The sequence below is a fragment of the Aspergillus stella-maris genome, assembly GCF_047715825.1.
Source record: "Aspergillus stella-maris strain CBS 113639 unplaced genomic scaffold BDV14scaffold_55, whole genome shotgun sequence".
Lineage (NCBI taxonomy): Eukaryota > Fungi > Ascomycota > Eurotiomycetes > Eurotiales > Aspergillaceae > Aspergillus > Aspergillus stella-maris.
In genome coordinates, this window is record NW_027396849.1 from 64500 (window position 1) to 90952 (window position 26453).

Here is a 26453-nt window from a genome sequence, read left to right on the forward strand (position 1 = left end):
CAGGGATACAATCTTCAATCAGACCGCGACAGCCCCCAACGGCCAACCGACAGTCAGCCAGCATTGAAACGAAGCCCTGCGCCGTCGGCGGTATCACATCGCAATCACAATCACATACATGAGCATCAGGCACTGATGCTTCTGCGCGCTGCCGCGGCCGCAAGTTTGCTCGCATCCCGCCCGCGTTTGCTTGCATTTCAGCACCGACTGCAGGTATCATAATGTAGGGCTGGTCGCAATTATGAGGAGACTCGAAAGACATGGGCGGGTGTCCGCCTAGTGCATACGCCCGGGGTTGTTTCATCGTCAACTGCATATGACATATGTACAGGTAAGGAGAGCGTTACTTGGTCAAGTTATAGCTATCCTTGCACCTCCGGGTGATCATTGCATGCTCCCGGGGTTGTTTCGATACCGACCGCATGCACCTCCTAGCAGTTGATCACGTTCAGTCTTCTATAGCGACGAGCACCCATCTCATACCTCGGGGGTTGTTCCAAACCCATCCGCATAGCACATGCACTGGTAAGGAGTACTCGGTGGCGCTAATTCAGATCCACGAGCATTCGAAAACCTGTCGCAGATACTCGGGGTTGTTTCATCGCCAACTGCATATACATTGATACTAGCGCTCGATCACGCCGACTCCATAAGTATGTATGAATCTCGATTCTCGTGTCATATTCTCGGGGTTGTTTCATCGCCGACTGCATATTCACACTCGCTAGGAACAACTGGCCACATTCAGTCGCGAGTCCTACTATGTCTACGCCCCCTGCTCAGATTCGGGATGGTTTCATCGTCAACTGCAGATTAAGACCATGGCAATAGGCAAGGAGAGCTCAGTCACGTCTAGCTGTACCTAGCTTCGGAAGTCTGTTGCGCACTCCCGGGGTTGTTTTGGTTCAAACCGCATAGCTCACGATGTGATTTCGGTCATCCCAAGTCGTCCCCGAGATCCACCTAACGGAGCTCGTCCTTGGCTTACCCGGAGTAATTTTATCATCAACTGCATACAGAATCGCTCTAGCTAGCATATAATCCTTGTCGCATTCGCATTCGCATTCGCATTCACGTTGGCTGCTGGATACCTATTTATCCGGGAGAAGCCGCGCTCCTCGTGTCCCGGGATAATTTTATAGCCAACCGCATAGTCACGTAGATTCAAGTACTTCTGTACTCCGTAGCGAGGGCCACCCAATCACGCCCCATGAGTTCTATTACTGTCGAGCGCCCATTCATCTGCACGTACCCGGGGTTGTCTCATCGCAAACTACAAACACATACGTAATAAAGGTCACGCTGGGCTCTATTCTTGTGTGTATATACCTACGGATGCTCGTCCCGGCACGTCTCGTCTCTACGGCCGGAGCTGTGTTGTGGTTCGGTTATAATCTCAGCTACATATATATTTACACTATCCGTTGATCACGTTGTGATTGCGCATGCCCAGTATTCCCATGTACATGCGGACGCCCGCGGATGTCCCGCCCATATTATGTCCGGGGTTGGTTTCATGATCGACTGCCCTGGAGGGAAAAGATAGCAGGAGGAAGAGGCGGGACAAACATCAACGGAATAATATAGATATGCTAAAAGGGGTACTCCGTCTCTACATACCTCCGCTAGTTAGCGGGTGGCGAGGACGGGATGAAGCTGAGTTGAGGATTCCCGTCCGTAGTCCGTACCCAGGTAGGTAGGCGAGGTAAAGAGGCAAAGCCGTTGACATTACAATGGTTGAATCAGAGGCTGATCTAGAGTTTGCTACCCTTGGGGTTTGAGTGTGTTTGTTCATGCGGTACTTTTGGCGAGGGCTAGCTACGGACGATATTAGGGGGGTTGAATGTTAGAGAGCTCTGGGTGGTGGATATGTTCTAGGGCAAGGAAATAGGGGGCTCGTCGGTTCTGCTGGTTAGGAAGTAACGTAGAGACTCTGCTTGGAAGAATTTCAGAGGGGGAAGGTGGTCAATTTGTTGGTAGAAGTATGTCCTTTCAATTTAGACTTAGATATCGTGGGTAGCATCATTTACAGGCAATAGTGTTCATATCAGGACTAAAGCGGTTAAAAGCTTAGAGCTTAGTTCCAATGTTGACGTGAACGGCCTTAACCTGAGAGTAAGCCTCCAGGCCGGCCTCGCCAAGCTCACGGCCAATACCACTTTGCTTAACACCACCGAACGGCACGCGGAAATCGCTGTCGTTGCTGCTGTTTACCCAGATCATACCCGCCTCAATGTCCGAGGCGACGCGGTGGGCACGCTCGATATCCTTGGTGAAAACGGCGGCACCAAGGCCGTAGGTTGTGTCGTTGGCACGGTTGACGGCTTCCTCCTCGGTGGAGAACTTGGCGATCGCGACGAAGGGACCGAAGACTTCTTCGCGGTAAATGCGCATGTTGTCGGTAACGTTTGTGAAGACTGTAGGGGCGATGAAGAAGCCCTTGCCGTCCTTGACGTTCTTGTAGGGGACACCGCCGTCGACGAGGGTAGCGCCCTCTTGCTTGCCGCTCTCGATGTAGGAAAGGACGCGCTCGTACTGGGCCTTGGTGACCTGGGGACCTTGGAAGGTCTCGTCGGCGAATGGGTCACCGACCTTGCTGGTGGTGGCCACGGCCTCACGGAAGAGCTTGACGAACTTGTCATGGATCGACTCGTGTACCAGAATACGCGAAGTAGCTGTACAGACCTGTCCTTGGTTGTACATGATACCGATGTGCGCCCACTTGGCGGCCTGCTCAAGGTCCGCATCATCGAAAACGATCAGAGGCGACTTGCCGCCTGTTTCCAGAGTGACGTTCTTCATCGTGCCGGCAGCCATCTTCATGATCTCCTTTCCGGTCATGGTGGAGCCGGTAAAGGCGACCTTATCCACATCGGGGTGGGTAACCAATGCGCTTCCTGCCACCCGTCCAAGGCCGTTCACAAGGTTGATGACACCAGGTGGGAAGCCAGCTTCCTTAATTAGGGTGGCAAGATACAGAATACTAAGAGGGGTCTGCTCAGCAGGCTTCATGACAATGGTGTTACCGCAGGCCAAGGCGGGACCCAGCTTCCAGGCTGCCATGGCCAAGGGGAAGTTCCAGGGGATAATCTGGCCAACGACACCAATAGGCTGGCGGAGGGTGTAAGCAAACTTGGCTGGGGTCGTGCTGATAGTTTGACCGTGAATTTTATCCGCCCAGCCGGCACAGTAGCGAATTGTGTTGATCACCTCGGACATGTCGTCGTTCAGAGAGACCGAGTAAGGCTTGCCTAGGGAGATTAGTTACAGCTATGGTAAATTGAATAGCCTATACAAACCGTTGTCCCATGTTTCAATGGTGGCAAGGGTTTCCTTGTGCTGGTCAATGAGATCCGCCAGCTTGAGCATCAAATTGCCTCGATCCGTGGCAGGAAGAAGCTTCCATGAGGGATCTTTAAGGGCCTTGCGGGCAGCCTTAACAGCCACGTCAATGTCTTCCTCACCAGCCGCATAGACTGAGGTGATCTCATTCTCATCACTGCGCTAAGGGTCAGTCTGATACCACGTAAGATTGTGTTTAGATGTCCCGTACCTAGGATTGATGGTGGCGAACTTCTCGCCGGACTTGGACGGAACAAACTCATTGTTGATAAACAGGCCAATAGGTTGGGCGTACTTGCGCCCATTGGGGGCTGTCAGTTGAACGGTGATGTCAGACATTGTGATGCGTGAGGAATGAAACTGTCGTCGAGAATGAAAGGTGGTAGAGAAGGTCGAGATGCGAAGCCCACAAAGACGGAATCGAGGGAGGGCCGGGGAAAGGAATGACATATAGGGACTGGAGCTGCAGGGATGGAGGAGGGGGAGGGCAGAAAGAGTTGGAGAGGGGACAGGAAGAAGCAAGAGCAGGAGACACAGAGATGAGATAGGTAGAGCTGGAAGTATGAAGACCGATAAAAAGAAAGATAAGTCAGGTGCGGCGGGTCTTGGCGGCAGGTGGCCCCTCTTTCGGGTAGACTTACTCTTCTCAGCAACTCTACACGGTCGACTTCAGAGCACCAGCCAAGCGTTCATGCTGTGTCTGCTGTCACTGGGTAGATCTTCCCGTCCTCATCTCCACTTCCCCGGCTCTATTAAGTGAGCTCTAGATAGCTCTGAGACGCAAAGATAAACCTGAAGGAGCAAGAGGTAAAAAATATCGAAGTCCCATAGTATTATACAAAAAGAAAGAGAATCATGCCCACGCTAATTTGGTAACACCGAGCTGAAATCATTGACATGCCCCAATTGTAGCTCTCATCAGACCCTCTTCACTCGCTGTCCTGCTCTTCTTTTTCCTCGGCCTCGATATCATCCTTCGATGTCTCATCTGTCGACTCGTTCTCCTTGGGCTTTGCAGCCTCATCGCCACCTTTGGCCAGCGACATAATGAAGTCCCACTCTCTCGGTGAGACAGCCGAAACGCTCAGTCGCGTTTGCTTCAACGTCTGGAGGTTCTCCAGAGGCGCCTTCGCATTAGCGTGAGACTTGAGTTCGTTGAGAGTGACCAGCTCATCGAACTTGCGTCGGAACTCAACATGGACCACAACCCACTTCGGTGACTCGCGCTTGGATTTCTCGTCATAATAAGGATGAGATGGGTCAAATGCAGTCTCTATATGTTGAACCATAGTCAGTTTTTGAATTGACAATGTTTCAGTCACCTAAGAAACAGCTTACCGTCTGTAGACTGCTCCTGGACGATCTCCATAACACCTGCAATACCAGGAACCTTGCAGTTGGAGTGATAGAAGAAGGCAAGGTCGCCCTTTTTCATGTTCGTCATATGCTTTCGCGCTATATATGTGTGAGAAAGTCTTTTGAACCGCTGCTTACTCGGCAATCTCACCAACAGGGTTGCGTACACCTAGATGGAGTCCATAGTCAGTCAATGAACGGGTATCAGGAATGTTGGGGGGCAGAACGTACCATCCCATGGCTCTGGTTCTTTAGCATTGCGCAAGTCATCAATGGAAAACTTCACATCCTTTCCTTTCTCGATTCGAGACTCTGGCTCGGCCTTCATCAACCAGAAAGATCGTCCACTGTTGTCGGTGTTTCCTTCTGTCTTCGAAGCTGCTGTGGGAGTGGATTCACCAGGGTATTTCTTCGGCCTTCCTCTGCCTCTACCAGGCGTGCTGGCTTTAGGTGTCGCTTTCGGGGTGCCTATAGTAGTTAGAGACGTATGAGTGATGGCGATTGACCTTTATCCTTCCAAGAAAAATAGAGTAAAGTTCGAGTACAACGGAAGGGGTAGTCGTACCTGTGGCTGCCGGATCCTTACGGGGGCGGCCACGGCCCCTCTTAGGTCCTTCGGAGCGAACAGGTGTCGAGCCTTCGGGGTATTTGCGGGGACGGCCCCTGCCTTTCTTTCCTCCTGTCGCGGGTGTTGCGGGGGTCGACGTGGTAGTAGTCTCGGTAGCGACCTGTGTAGAGGGGGAAGAGTTAGCCTTGTGCCCGTAAAAAACGAGTACCCGATGCAGGAGCACGGTTCTGTGTTTCGTGAGTATAAGCGTGAGGTTCCCAAGGAGTGAAGAACGTTAGATAATTGCTGGGCAGTCAAGGGTCATGTCAGAGTGTACAGCTCACGCCGGATGGAAGAACGCGAAGTATACCAACAAAATAACTTACCCTCTTGGACGGTGTAGAGGCTTCGCCAGCGGCTGATACGCTCTCCGACTTGCGCTTCCTACCGAGCGCCATGATAGATGAAAAGAACGAAATGGTGACGAGAGTTGGTGATCAAATGTACGAAAAGCGTAAATGAGCCGGTCTCGTGGAAAGAAGAGGTAGGAGATAAACGGAATGTAAGCGAGCGATGGAGATGGCCGGGTAAGTCAATAATAAAAAAGAATGGATGTCGTTGAGGCAAACAAAAGCTCGAAGTCGTCAACGCGCCTGGACAGCTGAGTCGTTAGTCTGGGTCTCCATATCCGCGTTAATTGTTTTGAATAGAGAGCATCTAAGCCCAAAGTGATCGCTTCGCATAATTTCGCCAAATTTGTTGTAGATGATGAACAGGGAATAAAGACGGAGATACTCACCGGCACCGGTTTCCTGGAGAAGCAAGGAGAAGTGACCAGGCTGAACTTGAGTCTGGAGCTCTGGTTTGGCCAGGACGCAACGACGCGGGAGCTTGTCCCCGAACGCGAGTCGGTCGCTGTGGGCCTCCGGAAGATCATCATGTGATCTGTACTATTGCTCTGTTGTTGTACAGACCTGAGCTGCCAGGTTCACCTGGTTACGCTGTACAAAAACTTCCAGTCATCCGCCGTAGCTTTCTTCTTAGTGGGTGGGCTCAGCTGTAAGACGTAGGTTCCTCTCTTCTTGATTCATTCATGATTCTCGAGCCGTTATCGTGAGGGAACCATACAAAGCATTAACTTTCCGAGACCAGCCTTCACTTGCAGCAGGATGATTAGCGTGCTACGCTTAAGCTTCGGGGGATCCAGACCATCTCCGAAACGGCCTTTATCGATGACCGCGGTTATCTCGTTTTCATATCAACTAATGCGAATGCTTCATCCATTGCAAACCATCCAAGTCGATGCAAACCACAAGCGCCAGCAGTTTGACGAGTCCTGCACAACCAATCAAGTGTCCAACTCCAACTCATGTAGCGGAATTTCCGCGAAAAGCCGTCTCCACGTGGAAGAGCCAAGTTTGGAGAATTGCAACTCGGCTTACAACCACCATAACGTAAATCCCGGGCGGTAGGTGCGTCCCGGGCGGAAGGTAGTTTTTGCACCCGCCTATTGCTATACAAACTTTTGATTTAGATAACTTTATTAATTTTTAATTATATCCTTTAAACTAAAGATTTTTAGAAACATGACAGCTTGTTCTCTTATGGCCTTGTATTTTATACTTTATACACTTTGGTGGAGCGCGGCTACATCTCTTTAAAGTTGGAAGAGTACTCCGTAAGTTGGGCCATCTTATAAACGCGCGAGGGCCTTGGGGCTGCTCCACAAATATCTAGTGATACTATCCAGCCTACCAAGGCCTCTTCTTGACGTAGGGATAGCCTATGTTAATGGTTGCGAAGTTCTGCTAGAGAATAACGGCCATTAAGTCTTCCTTGGAGTGTATTTGAATGAATATTATAGGCATGCGCCGCGGGCGCAATTTTTCAAAATCTTCTATTTTTAAGATCTTGAATTGTATATTTAATCCAGCCCTCTTGCTTAACCAAATTTTAATTTGTTTAACGCGCTTTTCGTGGCATGATAATTGTTAAAAGTTAAGGTTAAGAAACGCGTTGAGGCGGGTGCAAAAACTACCTTTCGCCCGGGATTTACGTTACAGCTTGGGGCAATAACGATGATCCTTCTTGAAGGCTAAAAGGCTTAATAAGATCTCTGTTTCTCCTCTTTTCCCCGAGGTATAAGTTCTCCTTCATCCTCTGACTTGGTCTTCATTCGACATCTCTAATGATAGACACAGCGCCTTGCTGGGATTTGCGCACGGAGAAGGGCTCTCGGCAATCGCTTTCGGCACTCGGACAGAAGGCCGATGATAAGCACGGCAGCTTCACAATGATTCTAGACAAACGGGATCAAGACACGGGATGTGCATCTGGGGGCGATGTCTCACAATCGGCAATAAAATATCTATACCTCACGTTCGATACTCCTTTACCACACCCCGTGGGTCTCTCTTCCCCGCAGTCCGGCCAGCCAGCTCCACCGCCGTCCCCAGATCTATCCCAGTACGCTTCGCCGTTCCTCTGGCCAGAATGGCGCAAATCCGTGGTCACTGCAATTTCCTGCGGCGTTACGGCCATGTCCGCGTACGCAGCCGGTGAGTATACACCTCCAGCAGACGAACTCACGGCAAAGTGGGGTGTAAGCAGAGTTGTATACAACCTCGGTATCACTTTGTTCTGTTTGGGGTTTGGTATTGCCCCGATGGTCCTGGCTCCTTTTTCGGAGATCAATGGCAGGAGGCCAATTTTTGTTATCAGTGGCCTGGTTTTTATGGGTGAGTCCTGGACTGCACTGGATGCCTTGAGTGGCTGAGTTAGGACTAATAAGAAGTAGTTTGCCTTATTGGCTGCGGCGTGACCGAGTCATTTGCTGGGATGCTTGTTGCGAGATTTTTTCTAGGTATTGGTGGATGTATGTGGCTTTCCCTCGTAATTCTGCACATGTGGAACCTTTATTTACTTACTCTATTCTCACAGCTACCTTTTCAACCATGGTCGGAGGAGTCATCAGCGACATCTACCATGCAGAGGATCGGAATGCACCAATGTCGTACTTCGCCGGATCTGTCCTATTTGGGACAGGCTTGGGTCCGCTGATTTGTGGTTTCATCCAAGCACGCGTGAGTTGGCGGTGGATATACTATTCCCAGGCAATCGCCGCTGCGGTGTTCCTCCTTATCCTGTGGTTCTTCCTAAAGGAGACTCGTGGAAGCGTACTCTTGAGCAGGAAGGCGAGGAAACTCAACAAGTTTTACGATGCACTTGAAGAGGCTGGCTACTACGGCGTGGTATTCGATTCGAATGATTTCTCAGAGAAACAAAATATCCAGCGAGTTAGATGGAAGGTCAAAAGCGACGAAGAGCGCGAGAGTTTGGCAAAAATGATATCCATCTCATGTTATCGACCATTTCGTACGTATCCCCAGCGGTTTTCGATTCGCCATTGCTAATAATCACACTGCAAGATCTCCTTTTTACTGAACCCGTGGTGTTTTTCTTTTCATTATGGGTTGCATTCAGTTGGGCCATTCTGTACCTCAAGTTCAGTGCAGTCCCTCTTGTCTTCTCGACAAATCATGGTTTCAGTGTTGAGCAGAACGGGGCAGTTTTCTCAGGTTTGACTCTCCGCCGGTTACTATTACCAGCGTGGGCGCTTAGCTAACTTGACATGATAGCGGTCTCCGTTGCCTCGATTATAGCGACGGCAGTAAGCCTAGGCCAAGAGAAGATCGCTGCACGATTCGGGAAGCTGTCGAGTACACCAGAAGGGCGTCTGTATTTCACATGTGTCGAGTCGATTCTGATGCCGATTGGCCTGTTCTGGTTTGGGTGGACATCTTATTCCTCAATCCCTTGGATTGTCCCGACTATCGCTCTCGGTTGTTCAACGATAGGCATCTTGTCCATATACTTGGCCACCTTCAACTACCTTGCTGATACATATCACCGATACGCCAGCTCCGCCATTGCTGCTCAGTCTTTCTGTACGCTTCCCTTCCTCAAATCAAGCTCAGACAACGGATGCTGATATGTCTCAGGCCGCAATATCCTTGGAGGCATATTCCCCTTGGTGACAAATGCGATGTTCACCAATCTCGGCTATCCAGCTGCCTGCAGTTTGCTAGGAGGGATTGTAAGGTAGCCCGTCTTAAGATGATATGGGTGGGACTAACGCGCTGACTAGGGCATCTTATTGACAATCGTACCATGGGTATTAGTCTTCTTCGGTCCGAAGATTCGCGCGCGAAGCAAATTTGCCAGTGTAAGTTATCAGCTTTGCTGTCTGACTGGCCCGAGCTCATTGAATATAGGAAATCATGCATCACGATTGATCGCTAGTTTCGGTCACGGTCGAGCCTCAAATTCAACTCTGTATTCCACCAAGCATCGACACCTGGAGGTGAACGAGACCCGTGTGAAAACAGGGTTCAACAACTTCAACCTCGATCTACGTACAGACGAACCTGTTCTGTATAGACTTAGACAACCTCGAATGCCAAGCACTGAGCTTTCAGCCTCTTCAGATATTCCCCTGTCTCCTGATGACTGGTTCCCCGGAATGGGCAACACTACGGTTCCTACCTGTGCCTGGGTTCCGTTTTCATCAACCATGACACCCCTCACCCAAGCGATGGAAAAATTCATTGGGGTGATGATGCGAACATATTGCGCCATCGGCAGACATCTCCATTGGCCACTGGTTCGAACTGTCGGCCGAGCCATGCTTTTGCCGAGTGGAATCGACCGACAGGGGTGAATGGACAAGAGTCGTGTATAGCTAGGAAAGAAAAAATGCACAAACTCCTTGAGAAAGTTGAGGGTAGGTGTACGACGATAGTGACAGTATAAAGAACTGGATCAGTGGTAGGTAAATTAAAGAGAGCAGGGAGACACGACCCAATGAAGGGGCGCCCATGGCCTCGAACCAAACGCCGTGCAGGTCCCCGAACTTCGACCCGCGAACCCTTCAAGCTCTCCAAGTGGGGGCGCCGCTTGGGGTGGTGCCAGCGTTATGCGCTTTGGGCAGGCGGTCGGTAGATTGCGTGATCGAGGGGAGCAAGATGGAGGGGTAACCTCATCGAGGGGCAGCGAGGCATAGCAGGGTCCTCCTATATTTATTTACTAGAAGCTTCTTCCGCTGTTCCTCTCCTTTTCTTTTGCTTAATTACATCCTAAACTACCACCCTCCTCCATTACCACCTATCTCACAACAACCTACCATCACAATGGCTGAAGAGCGTGCTCCGTATGTCTCCCCATACTTGCATCTTCTACTATACTTGAGCAATGTGAACTGATTTGAGCTTCTTTATAGCCTCCGTCTCGGCTCCGTTGCCCCCAACTTCGAGACCGACACCTCCAACGGTCCCATCAAGTTCCACGACTACATTGGCAACAGCTGGGCCATCCTCTTCTCTCACCCCGTGAGTGACATCACACCATTCAATTGGCACCAAGAACCGTATCGGAAGGCAGAAGTATTAACAATTCCCCGCACTGCAGGATGACTTCACCCCCATCTGCACCACCGAGCTCGGCGCTTTCGCCAAGCTCGAGCCCGAGTTCGCTGCTCGTGGCGTCAAGCTGATTGGTCTCGTAAGTGCATACGTCCAACATGGACCGTGAGAGTATGGACAGAAGTACTGACTTCCGTATCTAGAGCGCCAACGGCACCGAATCCCACAAGGCCTGGATCAGGGACATTGATGAGGTCACCGGCTCCAAGCTCACCTTCCCCATCATCTCCGATCCTGAGCGCAAGATCGCCCACCAGTTCGACATGGTCGACTACCAGGACACCACCAACATTGACTCCAAGGGTATGTCGAGATTCGACGGCATAGTTCAAAGCCCCTTCTAATGAGTGGTTAACAGGCATGGCTCTTACCATCCGTTCCGTCTTCATCATCGACCCCGCCAAGAAGATCCGCCTCATCATGACCTACCCTGCCTCAACCGGCCGCAACACCGCTGAGGTCCTTCGTGTCATTGACGCCCTCCAGACCACCGAGAAGCACGGTGTAACCACCCCCATCAACTGGCTCCCCGGTGACGACGTTGTCATTCCTCCTCCCGTCTCCACTGAGGATGCTAAGCAGAAGTTCGGCGATGTCCGCATTGTCAAGCCGTGAGTTCATCCCAACACTGAAGGTTTTGTTCAAGTATGAAAGCAATGCTAACATCTTGCTTAGTTACCTCCGCTTCACCAACCTCAAGCAGTAAATTGGGGGCAAGGATGGTGAACTGTGACCTTGGATGTTATAATTCTGGACATTCTTGGAGCAGCAAAAGGAAATGCACTTTAACGAGTGATGTAAATCTTTCTTGATACCTAATGATATATGACCAAATATGTTGCATTTCCAGCATCAACAATGCTCGATCTAAGTATTATCGACTTCTGAAACGTGCGTATTTGCGTATTGCGTACGATTCATGTCCAAGCCTAGGCCCCAGCTTTGGGGGTCAAGGCTATAAAACAATATAATATACATTAATGTGGCGTAGTTGAAGCGAACTGGGGCGAGAAAAAGCAGAAAGAAAACGAACTCGTCACCTTGCATAAGACCGTCCACAATTGCAGAAAATTCTAGCAAAGGCAGCCCACTGATTGCTCAGCGTAGAGACCCCGCTTGAAAAATGCACAATAGTGGCCCTGTTATTATCGTTAAGCAGTCTTCAGGGCGTTAATGGTTCCTGACAGTGACAGGGGAACCTGCAATGCTGAGGTATATACTACGCCAGGGTAACTTTGAGACTGTGTAGCCCAGTCTTGTCTGTCTGCGCGTAGTAAGTAGTCTGTAATAATTGATGGCCAAATAATTGAGGATTCGTTTTTTGTGCTGGCGTTTTCAGCCTCACCTGTCAAGTCTCAGATTGGCGTCAATAGTTGAGAACATCGTCCAACGGTCTCAGTCCTTCTCCACCATTGCCTTACAACTTCGACCCTTCCCCGTCGAGTCAGACACCGCCTCGAAAAGGGATCCGCACGCCCTCCAGGTACAAGTACGACAACGCAGTTTGCTAGGAGGCTTGTCGCTCTCACTGCTGTTTCTTTATCCTGCTCCCGTGGTCCCTTCGCTAATCCCTCGGGCTTGTCACAGGTGGTTGGATCGTTGAGCACACCACCACTTACTCTCTCCTTGCGGCTGCCAGGCACCCCAACCCAATTCACCGAATTCAAGACAGAACCACCCGACATTCGCGAGAACGAATATATCCTCCGAATTATTTTGATCCAGCCGCTACCTCGCGAGACCCCTGCCTGCCTGCCTTCCTGCCTGCCTCCTCAGAAATACAACTGTTTGGATCAGTAGCGGCGGGGAAGGCCACCACGAGCACAAATACCTATTCCTTCGTCCTCCGTCCCGCCCGCCCCTATCCTGGCCAAACCGCCCGCTACGATCTAAACGTGAAGTTATCGAGACCGAAGATCTTGCGATCTTATTTCCCTGTTGGGTAGTGATACCGCTGCGGCCTTGCCCGTTCCTGCTTACGACGACTCATGCTACCCTGTCGCTTCGAGATTTTTCTAGCGCCGCACACGGAGATAAGCTGTTGACAGTTGACAGTTAACCGTCAGACTGGGGAAGAGAGTCACATTTACAAGAACTCTCACCTCTATCTTGAAGACCGGCCTCTACTTTCGTGCTCTAGGTTAAAAATAGACCACTTGCGACCCTTGCTCCTGCGTGCATTGAACAAACATTCGGTATCGGAAGACGTGACCTGCGATAAATCCGCTGCGGCTTGGATTTGGAGTTGGAGGGTCGTCCGCTTCGCTTGATCCAAGATGATGTCAAGAAGCCAGTCGAGCCTGGGCCACCTGGATCAGTTCAGAGATGACAATCCTGGATCTGGCGTGTCCCCAGGGACACCGGGCCCTGGGTCTTCTGCGAACCCCGTCAACCTGTCGGGTCTCGTGTGCAATGTCCGTCGCACTTCCGGCCGCGAACCCCCTCCTCTTGTCGGAGCAACTACAACAATCCTAGGCGACAAGTTATATGTATTTGGTGGTCGGATCCTGTCGAAGACCCGCCCGCACTTGACGTCGGACATATATGAGCTGGACCTGATTCGGCGTCACTGGTCGAAGATCGAAGCGTCTGGTGATATTCCTCGGCCACGCTATTTTCACAGTGTCTGCGCCCTGGGTGATAACAAGCTGGTTTGCTATGGCGGTATGTCCCCTATTACAAGCCCTCCCAAGGAGACGGCGAACAGCGGGCATGAGTCGCAACCCGAGGTGGTTGTCATGTCGGATATCAACATATTTGACGTTCCGACCCGTTCTTGGACCCGCGTCAATGCTCTTGATTCACCTCAAGGGCGATACGCGCACTGCGCGACTATCATTCCTTCCAGCGCTTACTTCACCTCTGCGACTGCTCCGCGCTCTGCAATCCACTACAACCCCGCGTCTGCCAACCCTCACCAGGGCTCAATCGGCGTGGATATCGATGGCTTCGGCGGTGCAGAGATGGTGGTAGTAGGTGGCCAGGACAGCACCAACCGATACATCGAACAGATCAGTGTGTTCAACCTCCGAAGCTTGAAGTGGACGAACACAAGTCCTCTAGGAAGAAGCTGTGGCGCGTATAGAAGTGTAGCTGCTCCCTTGACCGGCATGAAACTCTCCGACGTCGGGAGCACCTCGCCCGAGGGCGAAACGCAGGAACCTACAGATGACTCGAATGTTGAAGGGTGTCCGATGTTGATCTACTCTAATTACAACTTCTTGGATGTCAAGCTCGAGCTTCAAATACGCTTACCCGATGGCCGTTTGGTAGAGAAACCTATGCCCAGTCAGGCATCACCACCTGGCCTGCGGTTCCCTAACGGAGCCGTCATCAATGGTCACTTCGTTGTGAGTGGAACTTACCTTACCTCCTCGAAACAAGAGTATGCGCTTTGGGCGCTGGACTTGAAGACTCTCACATGGGGTCGCATCGACGCTGGCGGGTCTGTATTCGGACATGGTAGCTGGAACCGAGGTGTACTGTGGTCGAGAAGAAACACGTTCGTCATTCTTGGGCATCGGAAGCGTAACCTGGTCGAGGACTACAACCACCGTCGCATCAACTTCACTCATTTGTGTATGGTTGAGCTAGAGGCTTTCGGGCTCTACAACAACCCATGCAGAACATCGCCGACTTCTGCCTATAGCTCGCATAGTGCCCCTGCAGTCCCAGCATCCTTCCAGCATAAATTAGCCCAGCTCACATCGGGCGGCCGCCCGTTTACCACTGCATCAGCTGAGCTTGGCCGGCTTGCTCAAACAGTGCCTGAAATGGCCGATATGGAACTTCAAGCAGTAGGAGGCGAGCGTATATCCGTGAACTCACGGATCCTTAGTCGACGATGGGGCCCCTACTTCATCCAACTCCTCCGCGAATCATGCGACAACCCATCATCCGACTCCGCGACTCTCAGACCCGCGCTAGCACCCTACCCAAGCCGTAATTCCAGCATCACGATAACCCCCTCCCTAGACCACGGCAGCACCTACTCAAACGCCACAACCCTCGCCAGCACAAGCAACAACCCGTCCAAATCCCTCCTCGCAAACCTCGAACTCCCCTCCGCCCACAGCCTCCCACCTACATCTCGCCCTCGCGTCCTTTACCTCCCCCACACTGTCCTAACCCTCCAAGTCCTCGTCTTCTTCCTCTACACCTCCTCCCTTCCCCCCGTCGAATCACCCCTCTGCACGCCCCAAATTCTCTGCTCCCTCCTCCAGCTCGCCCGCCCCTACCAAGTTGACGGCCTCCTCGAAGCCATCGTCGAACGCCTCCACCAAGTCCTCGACGGCCGCAACGCCGCAGCCGTGTTCAATGCCGCAGCAATGGCAGCAGGCGGCGGCCGCGGCACAGGCTTCATCAGCGGTCCCGGCGGAACCCTCGAAGCCCTCAACGGCGCACACGCAGCCAACGAGCTCGCGAACGCCACGGGCGCAATGGGTCTCTCAGACTCTCGCTCCCGCCTGAACTCAGACTCCTCAGAGACAGAGCACGGCACCTCCGCTCTCTCCGCTGCATCATCCAGTGCAGGAGGCAACGGTTCCCGCGGCCCACCACTCCGCATAAACACCAATGTCTTTAACCGCCGCCAACGCAGTACAGACGATTCGGCCAGTAACGCGAGTACATCCTCCGCCTCGGCAACAAGCTACGAGTACTCCGACTCCGAAGAGCAGATTGCGCGCGCGTCAAGGAGGCGCCGAGGCACGCACGGCGATATCGAAGTCTGGACGGGCGATCTGAGTAGCGTTATTGGGTTGCAGAAGCGTGGTCTTAGGGGATTGATGGAGGGCCGGAGATTGAGGGAGCGGTCCACGAAGCCGCCTTCTTCGGGCCAGGCTTCTGTTGCGGCGATTCAGGTTGATGGGGGTGTTATTTGAGCTTGAGGTTTGATTGTGATAGCTACACCTTCTTAGTATCTACCTAGTCATTAGTCTACCGCTTGCATATCATTTGCATGGTATTTATTTATTTGGTTCCTTTGATTGAATGATAGTTGCATATACCAATACCAATGCCAATACCATTGCCAATACCAAGAGCAATTCCTGCTCGCTGCATTTGCGATTTAATCTGTTTTTTCTTCATTCTTAACAATAGAAATATATCCTGTATACAGCTAGTCGGAATGCCTACCTACCTACAACATAGTGACCATCCTCCAGCTGCTGATCACAGCCAAAGACTAAGTGATAGCCACCTACGTATCTAGGTAGCCGAATGCGCTACAAATTTAAAACGCGCGACTGAGGCTTAGTCCGCTGGGCCGGGGCTCGATGTATCTTCTACCCTTGGGATTCTTTGGTTGTAAACTATAGTGAGGCTCAGTGAATGCTATGTTATTTCCCACAAATTCAATGCTTCTACTTTGCATCCAAGTACTCTTGAGACAGATCACGGAAGGAAGGGAATTCCCATAACATACTCTCAATCAATGATCAACATTCCTTCTGTACCTGAGCTATACAGCCGCACATCATTAAGATACAGATGAGAACTAGCAACCAAGAAAAGCACGCTAAACGCCCCACAGCACCACAGGGCTCTCCCCAGTCCCTTGCTGCCAGTTAGTTCCACCTTCTAGCAGCCTTGCGCGGACTAGAAAGCACCCAAGCCTCCCATATCCGTCTCTGATCATGCGTGACATATATCCCATCATCGTAGAAATTTTCTATAGATCGATTGCTGAGATCTTCTAGAACCGACGGACGGAACAAAGAACGCGTATAACCACACGGTTCAGAAGACAGATAGTCTGTGTTAAGCACACCGCGATGGACGGATAGCGGAGGGGACGGTGAGGTGGAAGTGGTGTTGTGGTCAACATAGATAGACAGCGGAAGGGGCGGCGAATGGAAACCGGCGGATACGTTTCCGCTGCCATGACCAGCGCCCATACCATAACCACTGCTATTACTGGGGACGTGCAAGTTGTCAAGGTGGCTGGCGTAACTTATCCCACTAAGAGCAATGCGTTCCAACTCGGACATTTCATCGCGCAAGACAGAAAGAATATCTCTCCAGCGACTACCTTCGCGAAGGCATATGTCCACCAGACGAACATCATGAAGTTGTCGATGATGGCGGCGAATGAAAGCGATAATTTCCTCTGAGGCCAGCCGCCAGTTTTTGATACTGAATGTCCGCAGTTTCTTCCATTGGATGCGTGGAAAAACTTGCTCTAGCGACAAGTCCAACGGAGCGGAGCCTCCCGCAAACCCAAGATGTAGAGTGACCAAGTTTGTAGTCGCCAGAAAGAAGTCGTGGAACGCTTGAGAGGCCTCTTCCATGTAGCTTGTTGGATCACTCCTGGCATGAAAATTGATATCAAGACAGGTCAATCGGGCTCCGAGTGCGGAGAGTGTCCTAGACGGAACCTGGTGTAGCCTCACAATGGCCGCCGGGTCAATGCGAAATCCGGAAAAGTCCACGGAAGTGCGGTTGGACGAAACCAAAGCAAACCCAAGATTTGTGACTGCTCTAGCACAAGCAGGTTCCCAGTCCAGAGCAATTGTCCCCAATGACCGTACTCGTATATACTCAAGCAGTTGCGAGTCTGCTTCATCCTGCAGTGGAATAAGCTTCACCTTTCGGAGACACAGGAACGCAGCCATCGCCTGTTGTAGGAGGCTGCGATCGCGGTTGTTCTCAAAAATGTCTAGTTGGTCTTGCAGTCGCGTTCTATGGATCTCGATGGCTGGGAGGTCATTCGGATTCTCGGCGAGGAATTGCGACCAGGTGCCTATACCATGTTAGTTTTGTTCTTGAGATAAGCAACAGCGTGAGACTAAATATGAGGGATCAATACCAATTTCATGGTAAGAATATCGCACCATGTACGTGAAAGACTTGACATGGCAGGCCAGCTGCGTGCGTAGAAGCTCTTCCAGTTTATGAAACCCTTCTTGCGAGAACCGAAGATCGAAGCGGTCAAATTTCCTCGGTGTGCTGATGCGACAGAAGCGTTTGCAGACGAGTCGAAACCGGTCCAATTCAGTTCTCTCGCCGACGGCACGAATGGGGCGCCCATTGATTCCGCTGGAGTGTTCTTGCGGGTTGACGGGCGAAGAAGTCCTTGAATGCGGCTCTTTGCCATCGAGGAAGGAGAGGATAGCTTCAATGACTTCTCCTGGAAAGTCCTCAATGCATAGCGGGTTTTTCGTCATGATTCTCGCACAATCAGGCAGCCGCTTGTCCGGCCACTCGCGCCTCTCCCAACCACATGGAAACCAGCGCGATCGAATGAGAAGCTGGGTGGTAGAGCCCGCACGGCTTCCGAGAAGTTCACAGAGTGAGAAGCGGAATCAGGGGGCAGGCTGGGACAAAAATAAAAGGGATCTGGAGAAGGAATAAGCAAAGAAGCGACGGAAGAGTGCAGAGCATTAGCCGCAGGAAGGACAGCAAGAGCAGCGAGGGCAGAGATAAATAAGTAAAAAGCAAACAAGACGAAGCAGATGAGGGAAAGGAAAACAAGGAAAAGAAGGACTTGCGTCTTTTAAATTATACATTGAAGAATAAATGCATCTTGTCTGCCGCTGCCTCTGTTTGCGTCGCTGGTAGCCTTTCCTTTATTCTGGTCTGAACGGCCACACAGCTTGCTGCTGGTATCAACTGCAGCTGAACCAAATAATAGGCGGCGGGCCACAGACACAACGCTTGCAGCACATCGACATGTCTGACGAAATGTTCCAAGTCCCACATCGCCAGTCCCGTCGACTAGGTTGACGAGGGTCACTAGCATTATCTAAACTCTAGTGACGCCGAGGGCGTGACGTCTGGGCCAACCGAAGCACGAAGATTGGACGAGGGCTGGCACACTAGGGTCACATGACTGAAAGCGCATGCGATTATCCGTCACGAACCTGCAGGTCAGGGTTGGAAGGGAAGCAGAAGGATTGGTAGAGGGCGAGAGCTAGGCTGGGCTGGGAGGTGGTGGAGAGTGGTGGAGGTGCTCTGGCGCTGGCTGGCGTGGGCTGCTGGCTGGTGCGAAGGAGGCGCGACGGGCGGGGAAAGGGCAAGAGCGTCGGGGAGCACTGAGCAGTGGTTGGCAGCGAAGGATTCGAGAGACGATTGCACGACGATGCGACATGACACTGCGATGCCTGCAGCAGTGAGCTCGACTACTGCACGAATCCCCGCCGAGGGAAGCGAATCAACAGCAGCTGTTGCTCCCAGCCCTGGGTTAGTTCTGGCGCTGGACGGCCCTGACGGAGAGCCCATCGCCAACCCCTGGCATGTCGGGGGCTGCTGTGGAACAACCACGGGAATGACAACAGCTAGCTCATGCAGAATCGGATCGAGGAATTCTCCCTGACGAGTTGCATTAAACCTATTGAGGGATGTGGTGGGCGAGAGTCGAGACCGGTGACTCGCGTGGTCTGGGTGGTGGTGAGAAGGAAGTTGCAACTTGCAGCGGAAGGCCGGAGAGATTCTTTGTCGATGCAGGTGACTGGCCATCATTTACTACCACTTCCACCACTCACCACTGCTCTCCCTCCAGTTGGCGCTTCCCCAAACGCCGGCCGAGATAAGACCCTAAATCACCCCCTTTCCAATGGCTCTCCCTCTCTGCTCTCTCCAGAGGATCGTCATCCTTCGTTTAATTATGGTCAGAGGGTCAAAGTGTCTGACTGTCTGTCTCCCTGCAAAGCTCACTCTTTTGCACAGGAACTGGCCTTCAGACAGGGTTCATGCCCCCAGGAAAAAATAGATGAGGCGTACGTATACCCCCTTCTTGGACTCTCTATCACATCTCACTCCTCCGTTCTGTTGTTTCAGAGAGACTACCCAGCTCAGCAAATGGTAGAGACCGCTTCTATATACATACACTATCACTGCCACTAGGTATCAATTCGTACACTATCCGGGTCATTATTATATCATTGCTAACTCCATTCGCCGCCGTCTGATGTCCGTGCTGCTTATTTTCGATGCGAAGTTCTCTACATCCTCCGACGGCACTTCCCCAGAATGAATCACGTCGACCTCAAACACCTCGAGTTGGTGCCAACCTCGTTTGGTCCGTTCAGTGTTGACCGCGGCGCCGCCTGATCGTGTTTCTTTGGAGACAATGATGGCGCTGATATTCTCCTCTGTAATGGTCGGCCCGTACGGGTCGAGTATTTGTGCCATTCTGAGGGTCACTCCAGGCCGGATCTTCATCGCCATGACCCTTCCATTCGGCCCAGGATTATAGATTTGCTCAATTTGCGGTGGCCCTGTTTCCGGAGGACCAAAGTCCATAATTGAAGTCAAGAACGCCCCTGTGCTTCGACACCGCTCATCCCAGCCCTCCAAGAATTGAGCGTACTTTTTGTTCTTCAGCATTTCGTCTCCAGTGACCCCGACATGGATGATCCTTTCCTGGCCAGGCTGGGCGGTTTCCGCAGGCTGGAGGACCAATGCAGTCGCCGTAAGTAGCAATTTGTGGCCAATATGGAAGTGATCAAAGGTGCCTCCCAAGATGACTGAGTGATGTAATGCCGACTCAACTGCATCCCCCGGAGCCACCAGAAACTCACCCGGTGTCCATTGAGATATCCCTGATATTGACTGCAGTGCGCCGCCATTGGAATCCTTCGCTGGAGTATAGAAGCTGTTAAATGTTGTCGCCAGGTCCTGACCCACCAGAGTATCAGGATAAAATATGTTGTCCCACAAGCGCGCAGAGCTAGCTAACATTCTGACGTCAACAATGGGACCATTTCGCTGCGATGTTGTTGGTATAATCGCCGGATTGCGAACAGAGTCAAAATCGAGCAAAATCACGCGCGAATCAACGCCACCTGGCGCCTCCATCTCAATTCCTCGTTCAACGCATACCAGCCCGATTAGTCTGTATGTGTGCTCCACTATCCGCTGGAGGCTCGCGAAGGCCTTGTTCGGCGGTTGGCATGATGGCGACTTGAGTCCGGGAATCGAGAGCGCGATGTCTAGTGAAGCGATTTTTTTCGAACCATTGAGCGCCTTGAGGAGGTTGCAATAGACTATAGATAATATTGTTTCGTAGGACGATTTGAAGTGATCGAAAGAGATGGATGGGGGTGGTGGCAGGAGAAGTAGGGCCGATGGCGGGGGGATGCGATCTGAAGGCATCGCGGGGAAGCTGAAGATGGAGGGGAAGCTCACCACCGAATCGATACGAGCGTATTAGAGGTAGAGACCATGGACTGAGGTGAAAAAGATAACAGACTTAAGAGTGTCAAAAGAAGGACTGATAGATGAACTCAAAAGGGAGCATGAGAACAGAGCAATAAGCCTGGATTTAAAGTCAAGAAAGAGGAGTAGCAGTAACAGTGAACAAGCCGAGGAAGGGCGCCGCTGCCGTAAATTACTCCAAAGTTACCAAAGTTACGGACTTACGGTGGTGAGATCTGGCTGAGTCAGCATCACGGGGCAGCGACTCGACTCCAGCTTTGGCGGAGATCAACGCTGCGGCCCAAGCCTACCTCCATATCCTCGTCTTCCTGCCTTCCAACTTTGTTCACTTGAAGCCAGTCTTTGTCGCCTTACCCTTGTCAATCCATTGCCCGTTGATACAAACCTCATTTTGCGGTCCGAGTCCCTCGTTCTGGCATGATCTAGACCTTACGCCCACTTCGCGTTATTGGAGATCACCATCTCGTCGCTTGCTGCCCGGACTAGGAAGACGACAATCTTCCGACTCATTCAATCTTCGCCCAAGCCACCACCAGTGCTGACGAGGCGACAAAGACAAGGTTGCGCTGTAAAGTTCCCGCTGCGCTGCAGTGGTTTGCCTTTTTGCAGTATCCCTTCCAATTAACATCCGCGTCGCTATGTCAAACCCCGCGCAACCCTTCGATCCGAGACGGGCGACCATCTATAGCCGTCAGCCAGAAGAGCTTCACATCCCGTCCGGTAACTCTGCATCTGGCAATATTTCAAGACTTTCGATGTCCCTCGAAAATCCCACGAGCCCCGATGCGCACCTGCCAGCTATAAATATCCATCCGTCGGGCTCCCAGCCTAATCAATATGGAGGCGGAAACAGTGGTCCAGCTGGAGCAGCGCTTCCTGGCGCCCTCCAGCCGGGCAATGCTGGTAGTCGTCCACCAGCAGTATCAATGAATACAGCTCCGTCCGTACTTCCCACGCTGCCCCAGTTGTCTACACAAATACAGCAAACACCACCTCAATCTCAGCCTCAATCTGCCACTCCACGTTCCAACGTTGTCAATTCTCATGGACACTCCAGGTCTAGCCCTGCCGGATACCGGCCACACGGATCATCGCCGAATGCTGGATTCCAGCCTCCCACTCCCCAAGGCGCTAAATACTCGCCTCTAGGGTTGGCTGACATTCGTTCCCCGGGGGACCTTCTTAGTGATCGTATCACAAATACAGATACACCAGCATATAACAGTGCTGAGAACCAAGTTCCCACAAACAGCAACTACATTACTCCTTGGCCCATTTATGCCGTTGACTGGTGCAAATGGCCTGTCCCTGGGAATGCTGGCTCCTTTGGCGGCAAGATCGCCCTGGGCAGCTATCTAGAAGACCACCATAACTATGTAAGAGAGCCCCGTTTTCTTACCTCGTTCTCTTGCCTAACCTTGTCAGATTCAAATCCTTGATACTCACCTGACATATCCTGATTCTGATACTCCTGATGCCGCCAACGGAGAGCTTAAACTGGAATACGTGAAAACAGCTGAAGCAACCCACTCTTATCCTGTTACTCGCATTCTCTGGGAGCCTCCATCATCACAGAAGCAATCCACTGATCTATTAGCAACCTCTGGAGATCATCTGCGATTATGGTCTTTACCAAACTCTCAGCCTCAACACACTTCCAATTCAATAACGCGGCCGGCAGGTCAAAGAGATATGCCTGCTGCTAAACTTTCACCTCTCGCGTTACTATCAAACTCGAAGTCACCCGAGCACACTGCTCCCATCACCTCCTTGGACTGGAACACGATATCTCCAAGCTTGATCATCACCTCCAGCATCGACACAACATGCACCATCTGGGACATTCCTACCCTGACAGCGAAGACTCAGCTCATCGCGCACGACAAGGAGGTCTATGATGTGCGCTTCTGTGCCAACAGTGTTGATGTGTTCGTTAGTTGTGGTGCTGATGGTAGTGTACGCATGTTTGATCTCCGGAGTCTGGAACACAGCACCATCATATACGAGCCGACGGAGAAGAACGAAAAACGTATGCCCACCGCTCCTCTCTAAAATTTTAATACTGACGACAGAATGTATAGTCATGAGCCCCGGCAATGGAAGCCCCTCAGCGCCAGCCAGCGCCTGGCCTCCTCCTCTACTGCGCATCTCCGGTAAGTCCTAGCTGCAGAAAGTTATTAGACTTAAAAAGACCAGGACTAAGAGAAACAGCTTCTCCACACGACGCACACCTCCTCGCTACATTCTCTCAAGACTCCAGCATTGTTCGCGTCCTAGACGTCCGACAACCGGGCCAAGCCCTCCTCGAATTAAAGGGCCACTCGGCCCCCCTCAACTCCGTCGAATGGTCGCCAAACCGTCGCGGCGTCCTTGCATCCGGCGCAGACGACTGCCTCGTCCTTCTCTGGGACCTCATCAACCAACACAACTCTACGCCTGTCCCACCAGGCGTCCAGCACCCCGGTGCGCCGTCAACAACAACCGAGCGCGGCCCCGCAGCCGCATGGCAATGCGACTATGAGATTTCAAACATCAGCTGGTCGCCGCAGGGCGGGACAACGAGCGCAGGCCATCCCCGTGACTGGCTAGGCGTTTGTGGTGGACGAGGTGTATGGGGCGTTTCGCTATGATGCGAGGTATGAGCGACGAGCAATGCGAACGGAATTCGGGGAAAGAAAAAGTTAATGATATCCACTCCACCCTGTAGAAGCTTTTATTTCTTCTTCGTCTTTTCCTTTCTGAGTTTGCTTTCCCTTCTTCATCCTGTGTTTAGCTAGGCTATGTTTGCTTGCTTTTTTACGAGATGAGATGAGATGATGCAGGAAGACGCGACGCGAACTGATCTCATGAGCACTGGAACGCGAACGTTTGTTTTAGAAGCATTTTGGGTTGTTACTGGTACGATTATACGAATATATGATCGATTGCATCATTGCGTTACGTCGAATTTTCTCAGCTTTCAAGATTACACCATGGGAAAGTCGGAGATGCAATTCCAAGCGAGACTTAAGGCCGCAATGCTACCTAGTGATCACACTGGTAGAGACGGTGGCTCGAGCACAATGAGGATGAACAAAAATAGGTACGCCCGCTAATGCTGGTATAAATTTGTGCCCGGTTGAACGAACCGGCGGCTAGGCACGAATAAACATACATAATGAAACAGGTAAAAAGAAAATAAGGCTATGGAACGGTCATTCTAAGCAGCTCTTTCCTGCTTTTCTCGCCCACCTGATCGAGCAAGGACCTTGCTCTCAATCCATCTCGCAAGGCTTACACTGGGAATATCGACCAGTCGCCAGAAGAGGTCTCCGGCCCAAAGTGAGATGGGCAAACAGATGAGCCAGCCAATAAAGAAACCAAAACAGTATTGAAGGTTCGTGTCCTTGCCGGTGATACGCCAAATGTTGGGCATGATCGAGTACCCCAGAGAGTGGAGAATGGGGCCGTGCACAATATAGAAGGCATATGAAATTTTGCCCAGATATTGTGAGACGGGGTTCACAAAAAGCTTCTGAATGTCCTTTGAGTGGTTGATGCTGTATACAATCATAACAGCACCTAAGGTTTGAGGGAAGCGGTGCGGTTCTGGGTATGTGTGGGGAGTGATACGCCACGTCCACATGAAAAAGGGCGTAAATTTGTAGCCAGTATTCGGAGTTGAGCCAAGATACAGTCCCACAATGAACAGAGCAATCCAGCGCTTGGGGCTCAAGAGACGAAACGGAGTTTGGATTTGAGGTAACGAGGCGCTCAGGCGGGAACTCCAGGCTCCTTTCTCCTTGTCATCTGCTTTCTCGGACATTGACCCTTGCTCCCAGAGACCTTGAATTAGATCCGCTTCTGCCATGAGCATGCCGAACAGGAAAAGGACAACATCCCATCGGCCGTATCGCATAGAGAACCATACCAAGGTGCTGACGAGGGAAATTCGTACCATCGTCTTGACGCGCGACGTGGCCAAAATAGTCAAAAATAGAACTAGAGAACTGCGGAACTCGACAGGAATGGTCCAAAGATGGGGATTATAGTTGTTATAGAATAGGGCCCAGTCGAAAGGATCCATTAGACGAGCAACCGTATAGTACCAGTCCCACAGTTGCTTGTAAAGGGATTTGACCATGATCGGCGGATGTTGCTCGTTGGTGCCCCTAATGGTATGCCCCTCGAACAGAACCTTCTGCGAATAGTTGTAGACTCCCAGTCGGACGGCGATAAGGACACACAATATGCCAATGATTGAGGGAATGTACAAGCGAAGACCGCGTCGAAAGATCGCAGAAGTCATGGTAACAAAAGTCTCGTCATAGGCTCGGCTGCGAATCAACCTTAGCGGTTTATATGAAAGGACATATCCTGAGATCACGAAGAATATGGCGACCATAATATGCCCCGAAACCAAGACGTGGATGATGGGCAACTGGTAGAGGTGCCAGTTCTCATTGTTAAAGCCCCATCCAACGGCAACTTTCCATGTATAGGTGAAGAGGAAGTGAAAGTTGAAAACCAGCAAACAAGCCCATCCTCGCAAGCCATCCAGAGCCGCGATTGCATGGAGTTTGGTCTGTGGGGGCGACTGGCCGCCGACCAGATGTTGTAGATAGCTGGGGGTGATGACTATACCCAGTTTCGTGAACCAAACCTCCAGATATTCTTGCCAATGGTCGCCAAAGTCGTCAATCAGTGGTGATAATTTTGACGGGTCGGCCAAAAGGTCTGAGAAGGAGAAGCTGCGAAGACTGGGCCAAGCCAGCGCTGGACTCGAGTGTGCACGATCGAGACCGGATTCGACGTCATTTAGGGGAACATTGTGGATCGCGGGGGACGACGGCGTCTCGTTCTGGACGCTCATTTCGGAGACGATGGCGATATTGAGGCGAACGCAGAGCCTCTATCAGGGCGAAAGCGCGGAGTTTTGAAGTGCGCGATCTTATGTGCTCGCAGCGACGGTGGAGTCTTTACGTGCGACGGAGAGCTGATAGTATGGGCCCGGGATTCGTCATCGGCGATCGCATCTGACAGCGGCAGAACCGAGCATGCTATGAATAGACAAATTCAGTCAAGGATAGACTCAGACTGAAGGCACGGTGGTCTGGTGTCCAGAAGCAAAGCAATCGAAGCAATTGCAGAGGGGACGTTGGAGAGTTAAGGCCAAATGGCGAATGTCGATCTGCAATCCTCTAAGAGACGCGCGACGTTTCACCATTATTGATTGGGGCGATTTAAGCAAGGATTATGCCGAACGCCTCCAGGTCGACGCCGGTCAATTGCACGGTCGGACCTTCAATGAGGATAGAAAAGGAATCTATCAATCCTTGGATTTTTATTGACAAGTGACGCTCAGGCCTGGAAGAGAGAGGGTTGCACCTTCCTATCTGGGCCTGTATGGAAGCAGCTGGCGGTGAGAAAGGCGGACCCAAAACAAGCGGCAGACAACGCATCACGTGGTGCTTTAACTCACCGCCGGCAGAAAGCATCCAACTCCCAAAGCGGAAAAAAGCATCGCAAGCAAAAAAAGACAGCTTTCGTCATCCACGGCCGCCGTCTTTGTTCTTTTGTTCTATTTT

General features: G+C 51.5%; 9 protein-coding genes across 9 annotated transcripts; 3 read left to right on the forward strand and 6 right to left on the reverse strand.

Annotated features, from left to right (window-relative positions):
• Positions 1-1763: 1763 nt before the first annotated feature.
• On the reverse strand, positions 1764-4148 carry BDV14DRAFT_179001 (aldehyde dehydrogenase family protein). Its single transcript, XM_073769674.1, has 3 exons — positions 3554-4148; positions 3300-3499; positions 1764-3251 (listed from the first exon to the last, which is right to left on the reverse strand). Exons 1-3 carry the CDS (start codon positions 3790-3792, stop codon positions 2071-2073), a joined length of 1620 nt encoding a protein of 539 aa, XP_073625074.1. The 5' UTR covers positions 3793-4148; the 3' UTR covers positions 1764-2070.
• On the reverse strand, positions 4149-6120 carry BDV14DRAFT_179003 (EVE domain-containing protein). Its single transcript, XM_073769675.1, has 7 exons — positions 6045-6120; positions 5632-5898; positions 5264-5426; positions 4930-5166; positions 4850-4867; positions 4681-4797; positions 4149-4615 (listed from the first exon to the last, which is right to left on the reverse strand). Exons 2-7 carry the CDS (start codon positions 5701-5703, stop codon positions 4272-4274), a joined length of 951 nt encoding a protein of 316 aa, XP_073625075.1. The 5' UTR covers positions 5704-5898; positions 6045-6120; the 3' UTR covers positions 4149-4271.
• A 1180-nt stretch (positions 6121-7300) lies between these two features.
• On the forward strand, positions 7301-10315 carry BDV14DRAFT_179007 (MFS transporter). Its single transcript, XM_073769676.1, has 7 exons — positions 7301-7983; positions 8043-8120; positions 8186-8620; positions 8674-8823; positions 8884-9192; positions 9247-9341; positions 9393-10315. The coding sequence occupies exons 1-7, from the start codon at positions 7434-7436 to the stop codon at positions 9963-9965; spliced, it is 2190 nt and encodes a 729-aa protein (XP_073625076.1). The 5' UTR covers positions 7301-7433; the 3' UTR covers positions 9966-10315.
• A 119-nt stretch (positions 10316-10434) lies between these two features.
• Positions 10435-15608, forward strand: BDV14DRAFT_191785 (putative regulatory protein Ral2; the record flags this gene model as incomplete). The annotated part of the gene is made up of 14 exons (XM_073771536.1): positions 10435-10454; positions 10524-10632; positions 10712-10804; positions 10869-11028; positions 11084-11336; positions 13049-13497; positions 13537-13658; positions 13689-13697; positions 13737-13765; positions 13796-14013; positions 14053-14075; positions 14112-14393; positions 14427-14667; positions 14701-15608. The coding sequence occupies 14 exons, from the start codon at positions 10435-10437 to the stop codon at positions 15606-15608; spliced, it is 2916 nt and encodes a 971-aa protein (XP_073625077.1).
• Positions 15609-16295: 687 nt separating this feature from the next.
• On the reverse strand, positions 16296-17894 carry BDV14DRAFT_191786 (F-box domain protein; the record flags this gene model as incomplete). Its single annotated transcript, XM_073771537.1, has 2 exons — positions 16296-17470; positions 17537-17894. The coding sequence occupies 2 exons, from the start codon at positions 17892-17894 to the stop codon at positions 16296-16298; spliced, it is 1533 nt and encodes a 510-aa protein (XP_073625078.1).
• A 619-nt stretch (positions 17895-18513) lies between these two features.
• On the reverse strand, positions 18514-19559 carry BDV14DRAFT_111521 (uncharacterized protein). Its single transcript, XM_073765695.1, has one exon. The coding sequence runs from the start codon at positions 19186-19188 to the stop codon at positions 18598-18600; it is 591 nt and encodes a 196-aa protein (XP_073625079.1). The 5' UTR covers positions 19189-19559; the 3' UTR covers positions 18514-18597.
• On the reverse strand, positions 19396-21042 carry BDV14DRAFT_111501 (putative pantetheine-phosphate adenylyltransferase). The gene has a single exon (XM_073765694.1). It carries the CDS (start codon positions 20821-20823, stop codon positions 19603-19605), a length of 1221 nt encoding a protein of 406 aa, XP_073625080.1. The 5' UTR covers positions 20824-21042; the 3' UTR covers positions 19396-19602.
• Positions 21043-21184: 142 nt separating this feature from the next.
• BDV14DRAFT_179029 (WD repeat protein) lies at positions 21185-23806 on the forward strand. The gene is made up of 4 exons (XM_073769677.1): positions 21185-22262; positions 22312-22915; positions 22968-23039; positions 23098-23806. The coding sequence occupies exons 1-4, from the start codon at positions 21525-21527 to the stop codon at positions 23514-23516; spliced, it is 1833 nt and encodes a 610-aa protein (XP_073625081.1). The 5' UTR covers positions 21185-21524; the 3' UTR covers positions 23517-23806.
• Positions 23807-26225, reverse strand: BDV14DRAFT_179030 (acyltransferase family protein). Its single transcript, XM_073769678.1, has one exon. It carries the CDS (start codon positions 25736-25738, stop codon positions 24086-24088), a length of 1653 nt encoding a protein of 550 aa, XP_073625082.1. The 5' UTR covers positions 25739-26225; the 3' UTR covers positions 23807-24085.
• Positions 26226-26453: the final 228 nt, after the last annotated feature.